General features: G+C 39.6%; 1 protein-coding gene across 1 annotated transcript in view; it reads left to right on the top strand.

The window, feature by feature from the left end:
* The window catches only part of LOC122838549 (ephrin-A2-like), an 85,869-nt gene that overhangs the window by 63,267 nt on the left and 3,847 nt on the right, over positions 1-18,755 (top strand). The window contains exons 4-5 of the mRNA XM_044129264.1: positions 14,565-14,857; positions 16,460-16,525. Of these exons, the coding sequence (XP_043985199.1) occupies positions 14,565-14,857; positions 16,460-16,525 (359 nt within the window). The remainder of the gene's footprint in view (positions 1-14,564; positions 14,858-16,459; positions 16,526-18,755) is intronic.

Genomic DNA, 18,755 nt, shown 5'->3' with positions numbered 1-18,755 from the left:
ACATCACATGCATTGTCTTTTAATACAGAAAACAACATATTACAGAATGAACAAATTTACACGGAAATATCACAATTACAACAGAAGATTTCTGATAAAGGTTAAGATTGATACAGAGGAGTTGAAATGAAAAAGTTGATTTGGAGCTTAGTTGCCTTTTGAAAACATTTCTGAATGCAGAATATTTAACAGTGAATGTTTAAGTAAGTCCCATCGGTTTTCCTGATAGCCGGCTGCTCCACAACCAAATCAGTTTTCCACTCTGACCCATTTCTTCCCACCTTCCCAACGCCACATAATGGAAATAAACTGGACGTAATCCAATCAGCCGTGGAGCGGTGACACGTTTCAAACCGAGCCGTCGGCGTGAGCATTGCCTCGGTTTGCTGTAAACTCTATGAAATTAGTCTAAACTGTCTGTAAGCTGATTTCTAAGGAGGCGGCGGGTTGGGGGGGGCAGTTCGTAATTCCAGGATTTTCTCCAGCACAAGTGTGAAGTGTGACGTGTAATGGCAGCCGGCCGCGGCGGCGCTGAGCCGACATCAGGCCGGAGTTAATAGAGGCGATAAAGAGTCTGCCAGCTGGCAGGAGAAACCTCCTCGTCTTCCTGGCTGAGCGCTGATCGCTCTGAAATCCTCCAGAGAGAGAGTCATGTTCACATTCAAAACATTTCCAGGATGTTCAGAGCAGGAACGACCACTAAATTATCCTTCTCCACTAAAACGGAGAAACCAAATTCCCATCATTAGAGTCCAGTGGAGTAAACGTGAGGAGCTGTTGGTTTAAGATCGACTCAGTCAGCAGGAGGGAGTCGGTTTCAGCGTCTATTAGTCCCAACTAATTGTCTTTGTTTGAAGGTTTTTCTTTCAGATGAGAGTTATCCAACTGGAAGCGGCATGCTAACCCCCCGCCGCCACCGCTGCCCCTAAAGCGGAGCGCGGGGTTTCCCTCCTCTTCATTCTGCTGCAGATTTAAATTTAAACCTGAAAAACTTTGAGCAGGGATGCAGATATTGATCAGCAGGCTGCCGACTGATTGAAATGATTTTCAAATAAACCGGTCAGACTCCTGTTGGGTTTTGGTTTCAGCTGGTTCTCCATCACCGGGTTTCTGACATTCGTTAAAACGAGGGAAATGGGTTCTGATAGTTTTTAACCTCAAAGTTAAAGTTAAAGTTTTGGGCTTCAGTTCGGCTGAAAATTGGTGATTAGAACATCCAGGACTGTCACAATAAGTAAATGATCAATTAATTGTTTGATAAATTAAAGCAAATTCAATAATTTCCATTTGAATGAATTTTAATTTTTATATTTTTTCCTCGGGAGACAAAAGTCTTCAGTCAGGTGTTTTGGTCTCAACTAACCTTTTTTAAGGATAATTTTGTTTACAGAGACTCAATATTTAATGTTATTTGTTGTTTCTGGTATTTTGTTGATTTATTTTGGATTTTTAAAACGTCTTCCAGTTCCAGAGTTAAATGTTAATTAAAATTGAAAGTTTATTGATCTTTGAGAATGATTTAAAAATCCTCTCAAAACAATATTATCGTTTATCATGATAACATATTTATCGTGAGGCAGAATTTGTGATTGAGACGGGCATAAAGACACTAACTAGAATTAAATGACTTTCAAAATAAAAGTCCAGACTTTCCAGAATCACCTTCAATCAGCTGAAAGTTTATCTGTCAGTTTTTGGAGAAATATTTCTGTCTACATCTGGGCAAAATACCAAAAGTTATAAATGTTTTGTCCAAACGGATTTGAACTTTCCAGCAGAGGGAAGCTTTTCCAAATCCACTAATAGTGGAACTTTTCCTTTTTCGTTTGACGCTTTAACACTTTTGCTAAGTTTGACTCTTTTTCATACAGATTCTGAAGATTACTTGGTTGTTTTTTAAACTTTCAGTTGAATAAAGTTTAACGTGTTTTTTTTTCTGTTCAAGATGTTAGACGTTATATTCATGCTCTTATTTTGAAATCTGCTTACAGAGCAGTTCCGTTTCCTCATGTCTTCATACAGAAACAAAATGAAAACAATAGATGGATGTAAAGTCTGATTTGAAGTTAGCGCCTTAGCGTTAGCTTCCACTAAATACTGTGTTGGTATAGCACTTTAGCGGAAGTAATGTTTCTGATTAGCATTTTAGGTTTAGCACAGCTAGCATTTTAGCTAGCAGGGCCCATGACTGCTTTTCAGATTATTTTTCTTAGTGGATAATTAATAGTAAAGTAACTTGTAATTTCCATGAAAGTTTCATAAAAGTATGTATAATTTTCTGGTAAATCCTGAGAGTATGTTTGGGAAAGTTTCTAAAAGTACAATCCTGGAAAGTTTTGCTAAAGTTTTAAAGAGTAACATAAAGTTTCTCACTACTAATGAGAGATTTCACGCTAACAGGAATCAATAGATTTAAATTCTCTAAACAAACTGAGGAACAGTTCCAGGAGTAGCATTTTTCTAGCTGAACAGGCTGAACGTTTACCGATAAATTAGTTCTGACAGGATGAAACGGCGTAACAACATCCGAATTCCTGGACCGGAACCACAAAACCTGGAACTAATCAAATGCTGCCGCCAGAACATTTCAGAAGAGAAGAAAAACTATTGATAAAACCTGGAGACGGACAAAAAGGCCAAAGTGAAAAGTTTTTAAAGACTCTTAATGGTTATAATTCAGGAATAATCAGATTTACGAATATTGTTACAAATTGAAACAGAAGATGTAAAGTTATTACAACAGATTTAATGTAGGAGTCTTTTAAAAAGTTCAGAGTATTTACTTAATTTTGTTATCAGAATGAAAAATGTTTTTTTTTTATTCCTGTTTCACTGATCAGTCGAGTAAAATGAGTTTTATGCAGAGTTGCTCCATTTTCATGTAAAATGTTTTATTTTTCTGTCATTTCTCTGCTGTGATGGTTGGTGAAACTCCTTCGCTCCTCCAGGACTCAGAAATAATCTGCTGCGACGTTTTTAACATTTAAACACGTTTCCTGTCACAACTTCTGTTCTGTGTGAGAATTTAGTCTTGTTTGTTTGAATTTTAGCGGCTCTCGACCCTCCTCCTCATTGTGTGCTCTCCACTTTAAAAAAATCCCTGATTGACAGGAGTAGAGATAATAGAGCGCCAGGCGGGGTGCTGGGGCCAACAGGGGCCACCTGACCCACATGACAGACGGGATGGGGGCTCCTCAGGGCTCTGTGTTCGGATCTGACAGGCTTCACCTCTCAGATCAGGAAACACAAAGCAGCAGCAGCCTCTTATTGTTTTTATTGTCTCCCCCTGAGGAGGGGAGGCTCTTGGGGGAGGAGCAGGGTCAACAATAGGGGATGGCAGAGGGTGTTGGGGCATTTTTACATGAGCTCACCCTCTATTGCCCCCCCCCCCAACGTCTTTGAAGACGCTTTGCAGTTCTGTGCCACTGTCCTTGTGTGAGCAAAATTCACATTTTGCTTGTTTTTGTTTTTCCATTTGGGTCTCAATTACTTCTAAAAACAACCCAAGTGCTTGAAAAAACCTCCAGCTGTTTTCTGGAAATGAGTTCAAGTTTTTTGGTGTCTGGAAGATGAGCTGCTTCAAAAACCTTCCAAATGTGACGTCACAAATCAGCAGGCACTGCCCGTTACCTAGCAACCCCAGCAGGTCCCAGACCCGTTACCTAGCAACCCAAACAGAATTCCGTCTGTTAGTCCAGCTGTTTTTTACCTACAGAAGCACCAATCCACTTTTTTTTTAACTTCAGATATCAATACAGATATGAGGTTTATTTTCGGACAACTTACCGCCAAACTATCAAAATTAGCTTAACTAATGTAGCCTTTATCTGCTAGCTGAGGTAGACATGTAGCCTACCAAGATGGCGGTTCTTGTGGAAACTCTGTATAGCTTCACAAACTTGGTCAAACATGTAAAAATAAACTGCACCAAACTTTCTTTCAAATGGCTCAGAAAGTTCCATTAGAAATTCTAAATATGATGTAAAATAAATAATAAACCATGGCGTCACTCGGAGCACAAAGTGTAGAATTAGACTGAATAGATTGGCCGCATTGTCATTGATTCCCAATCTGGAATTTCTTTCAATATCAGGACTGATATTGATATCGGATCGGTTCATCTGTATTCACTGTACAATGGCTGCTGGAAAAGACGAGTGTTTTGTTGATGACTTACCATCCAGAAAACACTTGCTGCATTCTCGTTGGTTGTGCAGGAGGTTCTACTAATACTTTTCAAAGATGTATGGTTGTATAATTGTGTACGTCTTTGCAGCCATTTTCACGTGCGAGTAAAATCAGATTCTTCTCCGATTTGAAACATTTAAATCATAAAGACGTCTTTGAGCAGAGCCAGACCAAAAACAGATCACACACTGCCGACTATGGTCTAGTCACCCCACCCACACACACACACACACACACACACGCCTGGTGGGGAGTTCATCATGGGTCACTGTGGTAACCGCAGCCAAGAGCCCTGGTGTCATTTTACAGTCAACATGTGGCTGCTGCTGTGTAACATGTTCAGTTAACACGATCCGACATTTTTGGAATAATACAGCGGTGAGGAATCCTTCGACTCCGACTCGGCCGGTCAGGACTGCAGCGCTGCCAACATCTCCTGTTGGAGGAGTTATGGCTCAACCGCCACCTTACTGATATCATGTTGGACTCCATTTTGCTTTCATGACTGTCTTAAATCTTCGTGGCGTAGATTCAGCAACGTGTTGGAAACATTCCTCAGGGAGTTTGATATGAGGAGACGGACACTTTGGCAGTGCATTTATCCCAGCATGTAATGTTACAGAAGATTTCTGATTGTGATGTTCTGTAAAAAACGGGCCGTTCATCGCTGAAGGAGCGCTCGGTGTGTAGACAGTGTTGCTCCTCATACGTCAACCAGCAGCCAAAATCTGGTGGCATTAGCTGCATTTCTATTGATCATATAACTGCGCAGTTTGATATTTGGAAAATAAATGTTTCTTATGTAATGTAGTGTCATATCACTCCACGCCACAAGGTGGAGCTGCCAATAAGAACTGGAATAAATACTAGGCTGGTTGAGGATGATGTGTCAAAGAATATATTACAGATCTGTGCTCCTTCATTTTATGATTTGCTTATTGGAAAAACAGTTAAAAAAAAAAATTGGGTTTTTTTGGCGCTAAGATGAAGTGGGTTTTTTAATCTTACCAAAATTAGTTTATTTTGTAAAAAACTTTTTTTATTTGCGTCACACAAGCCAGGTGAAAAACAACCGGATGTTACTACTGGCGGAAACGACCAAGAAGAAGATGACAGGAAGCAGCAGAAGGACGATGGCGCCGCAGGTTTATCAATCACTTATCATATGAACAAATCATTAACGAGTGATTTTAATTACCTTTCTTATTTAGTGGAAACACCACAGTTTTGTTTTTCTGACTTTAGTGGAATGTAAATAAACTTTTGCACATTTCAACTCACTTTATTTTGGTAAATTGTCAACATTAAACACAGGAAACAAACAAAGTATTTCTATACTTAGCAGTTTACCAAGATATCTTCACAATGCACACACACATCTACATAAATAACAGAAGCTTTTGACGTAGCTGCTTGACGAAAATATAATAACGACTCTGTAAAATAGCTCATATTAGCTCCTGAATGGAAATTGCAACATTGCTGCATTTCTAAACCACAGGTTTCTGTTTTTAATGTGAAATGTGTCGTAATCGCCGACAGGTGGAAAATCCAAAATCTGCAGCCAGTTAGCAGCAGCAGCAGCAAATAATCATCTAAGAAATGAATCAAGAGTGAGAAACTATTTGGTAAAAACTCGCCTCAACTACTAAGTTGATAAAAAAAATTTGTTGTTTAATATTTAAAAATTACATCATTAGATGGACCAAAAAGTAAAATTGTGTGAAATTTTTGTATTTTAATGATCAAAATGAAAATAATTAGGCTAAAGGAATATTTTTCAAAATTAATCTCTTTAAATATAAAATGTAGAAAAATTTAACAAAGTAAGATTTTACAAAGTTTTTGGGATGGAAATAAAATGATGGAATATTTTTAATTTTATTATCTGGAGTAAAAAACAGACAATAATTTATCCAATTCCTCAGTAATGTTAGAGATTTTCCTGTAATCTCAGTTAATCTGCTCTGTTTGTTGTGTAATCTCGACTCGGTGGGGAACGTTAGCATCTCCCTCCAAACCAACAGCAGCTGTTTAAATGAAGTGGTGAAGCTGGAACTGTTATTTCATCCCTCCTGGTTTGATCGGACGACGTCGTGTGAGGCGAAGGCTGAAGGTTTCTCCTTCCTCTGGCCCGGATAAAACCCGGTGTGTGTTCAGCTGGGAGGATCAGGTGTTCACGCGGCAAATCAGATAGTTTTGTCTCGCAGCTTGTAGCTTCTTGTCTGAACCAGGAGGAAACACAGCGGCCATTGTAGGCCGGCCTTGTCGGTGCAGAGTCACGTTACGTTAACACACAATGGAGAGGCGAGTATCTCCAGAGGGCATCGATCATGTGACTGCAGGGCAGAAATAATAAAGCTGCTCTCTCCGGCTGCTGTGGGAAAATCCTTCTCCATCATTAACTCTAATTCAATAACTGCAGAAATGTGGTTGCATGACGTCATGCGTGGCTGTTTGGATATTCTGGGGAAACGTTGGAGGAGTTGAAGCTGCTCTGATCAACATGTTTTCATTTCTCTCTGCTGGAGCAGCTTGGATTTTATAAAAAAAATTTTCCAGGTAGTTTTAGTTTTAGTTTTCCAGTTCTTTTTGAGGAGTTTCTGTTTCCCTCATGTTTTAATGTTACTCATCAAAAACAACATGCTTTCATTCATTCGTCCCTCCATCTCCATGGCAACCACTCAGCTGTGCAGAACGCGTGATTGGACTAATTTTTTTATTTGATTAATCGATTAATCATCAGAATAATTGATTACTAACCTACCTGTTAGTTGCAGCCCTTGTTGACAGACAAGAGTCGAGTCATCGGAGCAGAGAAAACTTTTAAACTTCTAAAACGTTATTAAAATCACATTTCTTCCTCGTCTTTGAGGAAATCCAGTCACCATCATTTGGCCTCTCACCCTGCTGAAGGAAATCTGAGCTCTGCTCTCAGACATTTTAAAGCTCTGGAGAGATTCGTTCTGTTTTCGTTAGATTTGGTTTCCTGGTTGATTTTGGAGAAACTTCAGGAGAAACAGGAACAGAAAGGAGCGATCCGATGAGATGAAACGACGCTTCCTGCTTCCTGCTTCCTGCTTCCTGCAGGAAGGTTTTCTAACGAGTTCGTTACTGGAAATTAAATCTATAAACATATTAAAATGTTGGAAAACATTGAATTCAAACCCTGACGAGATCGTGACTCTTCTGATCTCCAGTCACTCAGATGGAGGCCTGAAACTATTGATCGTGATTAACTGATTATTGAAATAATCATCAACTAATCTGGTAATAGATTAATCGTTATCAGAAACATAAAGACTCAATAAAAGATAATTTTCTGAAAGAACGATTCTCTAATCGCAGTAATCTACTGTTACTAATCTACTAAGTCTACTTATTATTAATCAATAAGTCGATCAGCCCTGCACTCTGCTGATGTTAAGTCAAGCAGAAACAGATTTGAGTTTCACATCCACTGAAGGAATGTTGTTGCATTTTAGGTGATAAAAATTAATTAATTGTTTTTATTGTTAATAAAAAGGTGAAAGTGCTTTAATGAAAAGTCTGCAGCATGTGGGAACTGATTAATCTGATCAAATAATCGATTAATCTGATCAAATAATCGATTAATCGGATCAAATAATTGATTAATCAGACGACAAAGATTAATTAAACATATTTTAGAAGAAAATCTTCAGGTTTAAACTGAAATCTATTTTATTCAGATTCTTTCATGTTTAAAGTTTTCCGTTCTGGTTTAGTAATCTGGCACCATGTGGTCTGGGTTGGTTCTGGGTCGGTTCTGGGTCGGTTCTGTCATGGTTCTGTCATGGTTCTGTATCTGAGTCCGGACCACCTGAGCAGAATGAACCCGGTTCCTCACTCCTTGGTCTCATTATCGGCCCGTTGACGCTCCCTGAACCGGACCGTCGTTAATCCGTCAGCAGCCCGTTTCTCCTGCTCAGGTTGGAGAGCCTTTGTTATCTCCGCCCTGTCAGGAGCGCTGATGAATGACCTTGACCCGACCCCCACCGGCTCGTGACCTGGATCTAATCCACCTGACCTTCAGAGACCGGCCCAGATTAAATCATAAATCACACCGAGGGGCGCTGGGAGTTCTGGCGTCACAGCAGTGAATGGAAATGAAATGGATTTACGTCGATGTAAGAGCAGAAGAACCTGCAGCAGAAACAACGTAGAAAAAAACCTAGACCAGGCGGATCTGTTCAGCCTAGTTCTGTGATTTCTGCTCCGAGATTTTTTACATTTATATTGAAATATTATAAATATAAATACATTTATATTTATTTTTCATTATATTTAGAATTTCTAATTGCACTTTCTCAACCACTTAAAGAAGGTTTGTTCTTTCAGAGACTCAATCTGCCGTTTCTGTCAGTTTCAGTTTATTTTTCATTTGCTGCTCCTGACTGACTGTCATTCATTCATTCATTCATTCATTCATTCATTCATTCATTCATTCATTCATTCATTCATTCATTCATTCATTCATGATTCGGATCAGAACCAGAACCACAGCCGATGATGAAGTTCTGGTCCCAAATCAAACCGAGTCCAAAAGGCGATCAGAACTGAAACTCTCAGTCCTTTTTGATCCTTTATTTATCACTCAGGTATTTATTTAACTCTGATATCTTTTGGATATTGTTCCACTTCATTTCTCCACCTTTAGTCCAGAATCCATCGAATGTTTGATGTTTTAGTCGTTAATGCTCCATGTTCTTGTCTTTATCTTTAGTTGGTTTGCAGTAGTGATTTCTGTTAATTGCTGCTGTTTAGTGATGTTTTGGTTTCAACACGTCCGTCTGCAGCGTTTGCTACTTTGTTCCTTCTGCTTGAGCTCCAGTTTCATTTTGTTTTCTGCTGCTTCACTTTTTCAGTCTCTGGTTTGAAACTTAATTTTCTGACTCCTCCGTCAGTCTTTCAATCAATTAATCAACCAATCTCTGGTCCTCTAAAGATGATGCTAATGCTGATGGAGGCGGTGACCCTGGTCACCCAGCTGAGACGGACAGAGAGCCTCGGTCCATTAGAGTGATGAGTAATGATGTGAGAACCGAGGGGGACAGAGTTCAGTGAACGCATCGCCTCCCCTCCCAGCTGTTAGCGTCACCCAATCCTTCAGCTAACCGAGTTAGCATGCACTTTGCTAATGGTGTTAGAAAAGACAAAGAGGGCGCGGCGGAGGAGAGAAGCATCTCGCTGTCCTGCCTCATCATCAGGATCGTTTTCATTCAGCAGGAAGTTTCTTCTTTGATGCTTCAGCTGCTCTCATCCACCAACCCCAAACTCAATCAGGAGCCCCTGATGCTGCATTCAGGTCAGATGGGAATAATCAGCAGCGAGGAACCTCTGAAGTCAAAGTGTTTTTATGATGATGTGGTTTTAAAGGAACCATCTGGACCATAAAATAACCTGTAATCCTTTTTGTTTGTCAAGGTGGTGAACCTCCAGACATTTCCTAAAGTTACTGGGCGAAAGTTTTAAATCTTGTGATTCTTGATGTTTTCATGTCAAGGAATCAAACTTTCTCGATCAACAAGTTTTCAGACTTCCTGGAGCTATTTGGTCGTTTTCCTTTTGCTGATATTCTGGAGGGTTTTTAAGGCCTTTTTCCAAAACCCTGATGGTTTGGTAAAAATTACAATATCTTTCATGATTCTTCCTCTCTGCTCTGAATCAAACCAACCTGTTCCCCTCCTGGCCTGTGGGGGCGCTGCACCAACAACCACTGAAGGAAACCACACAAAAACCTCTGAAGACACTGAGAGCAACTTCCTTCTTCACCAGATGGAAACAAGATGGAGGCGTCAGATTTTAGTGTTGGAGGATTTCTCTTTAGTCTTTGGCTGAAGACCAGGAGACATTTCTGCTGCTAGCGCTAAGCTAGCAGGTTAGCTTTGATTGGATTTACCCAGAATGCCCTGGGCTTTAGTTTACTTCCTGCTTTTGGAGCGGTTACCATTATTAATGTACAAGTTGTGGATTTATTGCTTTGATTAAACAGTAATAATCTGGTAATTAATAATCTGTCGGACATGAACGTGTTTGAAATAATAGTTGGTAGAAACTTCCTTCTCTCTGTTTGCCTTTATTTTTATAAGTTTGGATCATAATTTTCCACTCAGGATTAATTTTTATTTATTTTTTTTTTTTTTTATCTTTTGGGAATGTCAAGAATAACTGAGAGGCTTTTTCAATATTTAGTGTTAAAAAAAAGCCTAACTTTCTTCTTCAAGATTTTCCAAACATATTTCATGATTTTCTTTGACCTGATGTTAGCTAGAAAACACTTTTCAGTTCTCCTTTAATTAATAATTACATATTTTCTTTCATCTGTTGAGCTTCTGTGAGCCTTAAATAATAAAAAACAAAGTTTTCTGGAGTTTGTATTGATGTAACCAAGACACAAACCTTAAAGTTTCTGTAGTTAACAGCACAATCAAAGTGATTTAATAGATGTTTAATTTGATGCCAATAAACAGTGATTAGCTTCATCACAGACGTGTCAAAATGTATAAATCTAACGGTTAATTTTTTGGTTCCACGTCGCTCAGCTAATCAGGACCGACCAAAACAAACCAAATCAGCGCGAGAAAACCTCATTACCAAAATCCAAATTGGGCCGTTAATTGGACGGCCTCCACTCCCTCCTCTGCTGCTCCAGCAGCTTTAACGGCGCCGGCGTTTTCCTGAACGTTGTGAATATTCAAACAGACGTGAAGTTTGATTAGTTTGAGATCGATTGTTGCATCTGTCAGAGTAAGAAAATCTGAGTCTTTGTGCTAAATTATGCTAATTATACGACAGCGGAGCAGCTGTGAGGAGAAATCATCAGGAAACAAAATCACTTTAGAAGTTTAGACTGTCTCTTCGTCGTGGATCCTCCAGGTTCTACATCTCAGTAGAACTTAAAACCGTTTGGATGAATAAAATAAACCAGAACATCGTAACGTCTGGAGCAGCCAGGTTTTTCTCCCTACTGTCAGTTTTATAAATCTCAGCTTGAGTATTCCCACCATGTTTCACCCGTCTGCAGAACCGGGTCAGAACAAATCACACTTCACCTGGATGTCAAACAACTGGGTCAGAACCAGAAACGACAACCTGCATCATTCTCATTGGAGCGGATTTTTCCTCATTAAAAACATTTTTAAACACCAACTGATCCGTTAAACCATCAGAGTCGAATTATAAACTCATTCTGCTCATGAACCATCAGCACCGGCGCTCCGCCAGGGCGGCGTCCTCGGCCCACTTGTTTTCTCCCTGCAGGTGATTGATCCAGATCCGATCCAGACCAGACGGACTGTCTGGGATCAACAGATTGAAACCAGACAGGAGTTTGGCTCTAATTCAACCTCATCGTCTTTTTTTGTAAAAAAAAAATAAATAAATACAAAAACTTTATATATTTACAAAAAAAAACAAAAAACATTTTGTGTACAAAAATGAATGAAGTAGAGCTGGGACTTTAACAAGTTTATTTATATTATTATTAGATTATTAGATTTTAATGCTTTAAAAATTACACCTGGAACCTTAATACTGTGTTTCTGGTACGCCTTTATATCTGACGCACAGTAACAAAATGTCACTGGTGACAAAACGGCCTGCCTGTTTCTTAAATGGCAGAAAACTTAACGAGAACATTTTTAAAATTTTATTTTATTTTTCCTCAGATTAAAACATTTTGTCAGTAATTATTCTTCAAACTGTGTGACGGTCAAACATTCAGAAATAATTTAAATCATTTGAACTAAACTTAAACAAGAAAAGTTTAGTCTGATTTAACTTCAGACAGAGAGAAAAACTTTATTTCTGTCTCTTTATTCAGTGAATTAAATATCTGATTTCAACTGTTTACAAAAAGGACAATAAATAAAAGTTTATATTTGGGATTAATAAAGCTGATTCTCCCAGTTTAGTGAAATATAAATTTACCATCAATTTCTCAGCTAAAAGTGATAAAAGACTTTATTTCATTTTTGACACTTTGTTTAAAACCCATAAATGAATTTTTTATTGCAGAATCTCACATTTCTGAAAAGGTCAGAACTTCATTTATTCAGGATTTACTCTAATTCCTGTTTAAGTTTGAATTTATTTGTGTGAAAACTCCCCGGTCCTAACAAGGTGCTCTGTAAAAGTTGACCTCAGTATATTTTTACAGTTTTTTTGTCCAGTGATTCCATAAAATGTTCAGATTTATGTGTCGGTAAGGAGGAAGCCGCGGTGTTGAATTATTTTATGCGGGTCTGAGAGATCTGGCGTCCAGTTTTCAGACGTTATTAGCAGCAGGGGAATGATTCAGGAAACGCAGGCCGTGTAAAGCCGCCTCCTCTCGAGCTCCAACAGGAAATCTGGACCTGGAACACGTTTAGCTGGTCTGAGGTTTAAGTTCTGCGGACTGGAACCGGGTTTTCCGCCTCACAGCGGGGGAACGAAAAGCGAAGCTTCGGCTCAAACCCGCAACACTTCCAGGCAAAGACTTGGTTTAAGGTTGCAGTAATGAAACTGTCGTCTGCAGGGACCGGGCGGCGCCAAGGGAGCGCTTGTTTTCCCTCACCTGGAATCCCAGATGGGTGGAGTTCCAGTTTTCCAGCCTCATTAGTTTCTGTCTTTGTGCCTCTGGAGGTTTGAGTTCAACCTGCAGTTACAGTTAAAACGTGACGCCTGCAGTCAGAGACGCCGTCGCTGCATGTTGATGCTGAACCTGCAGAATGGATTCCTGTCAGGTGTTTCATCAGGGGCACTTCAGGTTTTCTGTGGAGTTTGACCTTTGACCTGTCCATGATGTATGTGGGGAAAAGCTGGAAAATGGAGGAAACTAACTAGTCATAGTTGAAGCTTTGGTTTCTTCTTTTAGTGTTTATTTCTTAGTGCTTTGTTTTTACCTGTCCTGTTTTTTTAGTTTCTGATTGATGACGGTTTTAGGTGTCTGCTGCTGTTTCATTTGGTTTTATTTGTTTGTTTCTCCTGGAGTTCTCCTGCCTCCTCGGAGCGGTTCTGAGCGGCCGGCGCCGGCAGGAAGCGGGTCCAGCTGGTAGCCGCGTCTCCCTTCTGTAAACAGCAAATCGCTCTGATAAACGGCGCTCTGATTAATCGCTGCCTCTCGGGGAAACACACACACCGCCAGCCGCTGATCAATTGTTTCCATGTGTGCAGTTTGGAGCCGTGTGCGCTGAACTCTGGGATGGATTAACCTGGACTCAGAAAGGTTTTCTGTTTTTTTTATCGCCGTGCTTTCATGTCGTCTGCAGCCTCATGTTAGAAACATGAAGCTGCTGCAGAACTGAAATGTTTCAGTGTGTTTTTATTTTCAGGAAACGGTAAAACATGGAAGCAGGAAGTCGGCGTTATGGTTCTCGTTGCGTTACATCACGGGTTGTTTAACGGGACCGAAGGTGATTGATTAAATAATCAGTTTCAGGTTCGACCGCTGATTATTCAGCTTGACCTTAACATCAAATTTTAAGGTCATCAGTAAATTTAACTTGATGAATCTCAGGAAATCCTCTCAGGTCCTCCACGCTCTGCTAGGAAAAACTACTGCAATTGTTTCCCTACTTGTTTATTTTTCTTGTCCTTTGGAATAAAAAACTTTAAAAATGTACAGAAATTGTAATTTTTCTGTTATTGTTAGAAGAAACATTTTGCATGAGAAAATCAAAAGAAACTGTTTCAACTTTTTCTTTTCCTTATTTTTTCTTCTTGTCCTTTTTAGAAGGAAAAAACATTTTAATATTGCAAACTCCATTTTATTTCTTTTTCCTCCACTTGTTCTGTCCGTCACTTTTTCCTTTTCTCCTTTTTTAAGACTTGTCAAAAGAAAAAATGTCCAAAATGAATATATGAAACCTTTCACTTTATTTCTCTCTATTTTTTGACATTTTTGAAAGCCCTTTCAGAAACCTTCCTGTGTTGTTGCCTAGCAACCCCAGCAGAGTTCTGCCCGTTACCTAGCAACCCCAGCAGAGCTCCAGATGGTTGTATGCGCTGTACAATGGCTGCTGGAAAAGACAAAGTGTTTTGTTGTTGTTGTTCTTTCCTGCTGCTCATGAGGCTCTAAAGTACAAAAATACAAAATCTTACAAAGTAAATTTGGATTTAAACCTTCCATTACTGTAAAAAAGAATCTGACTATTTGGTAAATATTTCATTCTCTATTTATTGTTGAGCCGGAAATAAATTCTCTATAAACTTTCAGATTTTTAAAGCAGATTTAGTTTTTTGCTGTGGAGTCGACGGTTTGCTGCAGGAAGTTTGGACGCCCTCCATCGCCGTTTCCCAGCCTGGTGAAGGAAACGGCGTGGAAACGGAGTCATGATCCGTCCGTCTGACGGTCAAACGTCCGTTTTTCCCCCCAGGTTCTTCCGGGGCGACTACACGGTGGAGGTGGCGATCAACGACTACCTGGACATCTACTGCCCGCACTACGAGGCGCCGGAGCCGGCGGAGCGCATGGAGCACTACATCCTGTACATGGTGAACTACGACGGCTACATGAGCTGCAGCCATTACCGCAACGGCTTCAAGCGCTGGGAGTGCAACCGGCCGCAGAGCCCCAACGGGCCGCTCAAGTTCTCCGAGAAGTTCCAGCTCTTCACGCCCTTCAGCCTGGGCTTCGAGTTCAGGCCGGGACACGAGTACTACTACATCTGTGAGTACCTGAAGGTCACTGAAGGTCACCGCGCTTTGACTGGACCGCTGAAAACCGCAGTTGGTTCTCTTGTTTAAGGTTTTGGATGAATTTTTAATTTATTCTGACCAGATTTTATCTTGAGAATAATTTCTTTTTCAGGTTTTGTTGAGTTTTACTCGGTAGCAGCAGTGAGTTGATGGATTCATTTTTAGACTGCGGCCTGCTGACGAGTTTCCTTCCTTTCTTGTTTCCTTCCTTCCTCCTTCCTTGTTAGTAGGGGTGTACTTACTTTTCCAGTTTTCCCACCTTGGTTTCATCTCTAATGAAAGACATTGTTTAATGTTTGTGAAAGTTTTTATCCAGCAGGGTGTACTTTCTTTTATTTTACTGATAAATTGGATTGACCAGAACCAGCTTTAAGTCGTTTTATATGATGATTCACTTTAATTATTTAAAACAAATCCGTCTCTTCCTGTTGATTGGATCGCCGTCTGAGTCTCAAACCCGGGTTCACTGGATCGGGTCAGAACCGTCAGAGACTCAATGGATTTCTGACGGTTCTGGACGTAATTTATCCTCCAAGCTGGAAAACATTTCCTACATTTTTCTAAATAATTTTCCTAAATTGTCCCGTTTGGACTGAAAGGCCTCCAGCAGAGACAGAAACTCTGATTTAAATGAAACTTAATGACTGAGAGGCAAGAAAAACACATTCATGAGTCTCTCTCTCTCTCTCTCTCTCCATCTCTCTCCATCTCTCTCTCTCTCTCCATCTCTCTCTCTCTCTCCATCTCTCTTTCTCCATCTCTCTCTCCCTTTTTCTTTCTCTCTCTCCATCTTTCTCTCTCTCTCCATCTCTCTCTCTTCATCTCTCTCTCCCATCTTTCTCTCTCTCTCTCCATCTTTCTCTCTCTCTCTTCATCTCTCTCTCTCTCCCTCTTTCTCTCTCTCCATCTTTCTCTCTCTTTCTCTTCATCTCTCTCTCTCTCTCCATCTTTCTCTCTCTCTCTCCATTGTTCTCTCTCTCTTCATCTCTCTCTCTCTCTCTCCCTCTCTTTCTCTCTCTCAAACAGCAGAACAAAGAATCTCAAACTGCAGGTTTAGTTCCAAACCTTTTTATAAATTCATTTATTCAGCTGGATTAAATTCAGCTCAGCGACTGGAAAACCAAATTATTCCAAGATCAGAAACAGCTGCTGTGGGGAAAAGCACGGGGAGATGTGGGCTGAAACACACTGAGGCTGAAGCACGGCGGTGGAGGAGTGATGAGCCGGGATGCTTCCTTGTTTCCATCTATATCCTTATGTTTTCATTCTTCTTTCTGTCTTTCTTCCTTTCCTTATGTTATTCCCTCCTTCCTTCTTTCCTTCCTTCCTGTTTTGTTTTCTCACATTTAAATTCTGTGCACTTTAAAAATCTACCATGAACTTACGGTGAACTTTAATGTTTGTTTTGTTTTTGTTTTAAAATAAAAACGACTGAAGCTCAGAAACGCCCATATATGGCACTTGTGTTGTTTTCTTGTTTTAAACTGGTTTCCATTATGATGTGAATTCTATAAACTGGTTTCCATTATGATGTGAAACCTCTAAACTGGTTTCCATTGTGTTTCCTCTGCAGCGTCTCCACATCCCAACCTGGCTGGGAAGCCGTGCCTGAAGCTGAAAATCTACGTCAAGCCGAGCAGTGAGTTTGGTTTTAACCTTTGACTTCATGTCCAAAAGGTCCAGATCTGGTTCTGCAGGAGCTAAAAGGTTAAAAGCAACGAGTCAGAAACAAAACCAGCTTATTAAAAATGATTCATTTAGCACTTTATGCCCAAAATGATTTTATTATTCACATAATTTATGACAAAACAAGAATTTCATAAGAAATTTTAACCTAAACTTGACAAACTTCATTCATTTTTATGCTTCAGCAAATTTCTATGGAGCAAAACTGTGGTCAAAAATTTAAAACTGAAGTAAAGATTTGAAAAAAGTTCAAAACTACTTTTCAGATTATTTCTTTTTTTTCAGTTTCAAAATAATTTTTCAGTTCCATTTTTGTCAGTTTCATTTTGTTCTCTTGAACAAAATTTATGGCCCTAATTTAGCTCCATAAACTGCTGCTTCATTAACACACCGACTAAAATCAGAGGCAGTTAGTCTGTCTGAATTATGTTTGATCTCATAATTCTGAGATCAAAGTCAAAGTTTTAAGGGAATAAAGTCAGAATATTTTTATTTGTTCTTTGTAGTGGCTCTAATCTTCTTCCATAGACACCAAATTCATTTTGTTTTTGTAAATGTAGAGAGGCTGTTGACCTTTAATGACCTCTAGAAATATTTATTAATATCTTTAAAATCAGTGTCACAAATACAAATTTTGGCACCAATTTTGTTTAATTTGAAGACATTATTTCAACCAAACTGGGATGAAACCAGTTTGTACTGGTTCAGGTGTTCAAACCCTCCTCAGGTAGAAAAGATAAAACTCATGAATAATAAAGAAATCTGAAATGAAATCTCTGCTCCTCCTCGGCGTGAAGCTGATAAACTTCATAACGCCGATGAAAAAATAATCTGCTGCCGTTTCATCGATATGAAGGAATTATTGACTTAAACAACCTGCTGCATGTTGCTGGAAAGTTATTTGTTAGTTTTGTCTTTTTTGAAGCGTATTAAGATATTTTCACTAGAAAAAATTATTGGTAAGATTTTGTGGGTTTTTTTCTTCAGCTGTGAGGTTGAGCAGTGAAAACCTTTCCTACATCTCCCAGAATGCTGTGCGGTTCTGGATCAGAGTTCACAGAATATTCTAGATATTGAATATTCTATCAGATGCCTATCAATATTTATCAGGTGTTTATTGTGATATATATTGTTATTCAGCCTTATTGTTCACTATTTTTAACAGAAAGAAGTAAAACTTCTGCAACGGCTGCTGGACTTTCTGGTGTCGGTGATCCTGACTAAACTGTAAAATAACCCAGCTGAGTAAATCTAGAAATATATAAACAGAATCCATCGCAAAGGTTTCCAGAACCTTTAATTGTGGCAAAATGAGGATAAAATCAAACCCAACAAAGATTTAAACTGGTTTCTCCACTGGAGACATCTTGAAGCTGTTTCTACCAACTGAGGCTTTTCAAAGTATTGACTAAAATATCAGCTCTTACTCCGTATCGTTTTCACTTATTTACACGTGAAGAGGATTAGTTGGGCTGTTACCAACATCTGGTGTGAATTCAGCCCGTTAGAAGCGTGTTTGTGTTAAATACTTTCTTCTCCTGCTGTAAAGAGACGTTCTCCCTCCTCCGCTGGACGATGCTAATCTTATTCATGTGTATTTTTCACATCTCCACTTTGTGGGAGCAGATGACGGCTTTAGGACTCATTACTGGACTTACACAAGAGAACCGGCTGGGCCTGTCAGTCACTCAGCTACTTAACACCCAACATCTCTGCAGTTCAGGAAACACACAGTGAGGAATAACAGCTCACATCGGCTAGCTGACGGTACCAAGGCTCGGTTCTGCCTGACTCGGGTCATTTTTATAAAACGAATCAGAACCAGAACCTGTGACTAGAAAACATGAATGTTCAGTGAAGACAGGAAGCAGATACTGACAGAAAACACTGAGCAGTTCATTATATCAAGCAGTCGGCACTGTTAGCTAAGAAGCTAGCTGCGCTAACCCAATAGCTATAAACATGAGGTCCACAAACGCTAAAGCTCTAAATTCAACCATGTTGACGCCCACCAGGTGTGAAGGACTCGACATAAACATTCACTGGTCGCCACATTTGTTGCTACACAGGTTTAAAAAGTCACTTTGTTATCAACAGTGGGGACAGGAAGTGGAACTGCTGCATAAACAGACTTCAAAATAAGAGCATGAACATAAATGTTAAACAACTTGAGGAATTTTTAA

Source organism: Gambusia affinis, linkage group LG10 (assembly GCF_019740435.1).
Source record: "Gambusia affinis linkage group LG10, SWU_Gaff_1.0, whole genome shotgun sequence".
In the NCBI taxonomy this organism is placed as follows: domain Eukaryota; kingdom Metazoa; phylum Chordata; class Actinopteri; order Cyprinodontiformes; family Poeciliidae; genus Gambusia; species Gambusia affinis.
The sequence above is the reverse complement of the archived record's forward strand: the minus strand, read 5'-3'. Positions and strand labels throughout refer to the sequence as shown.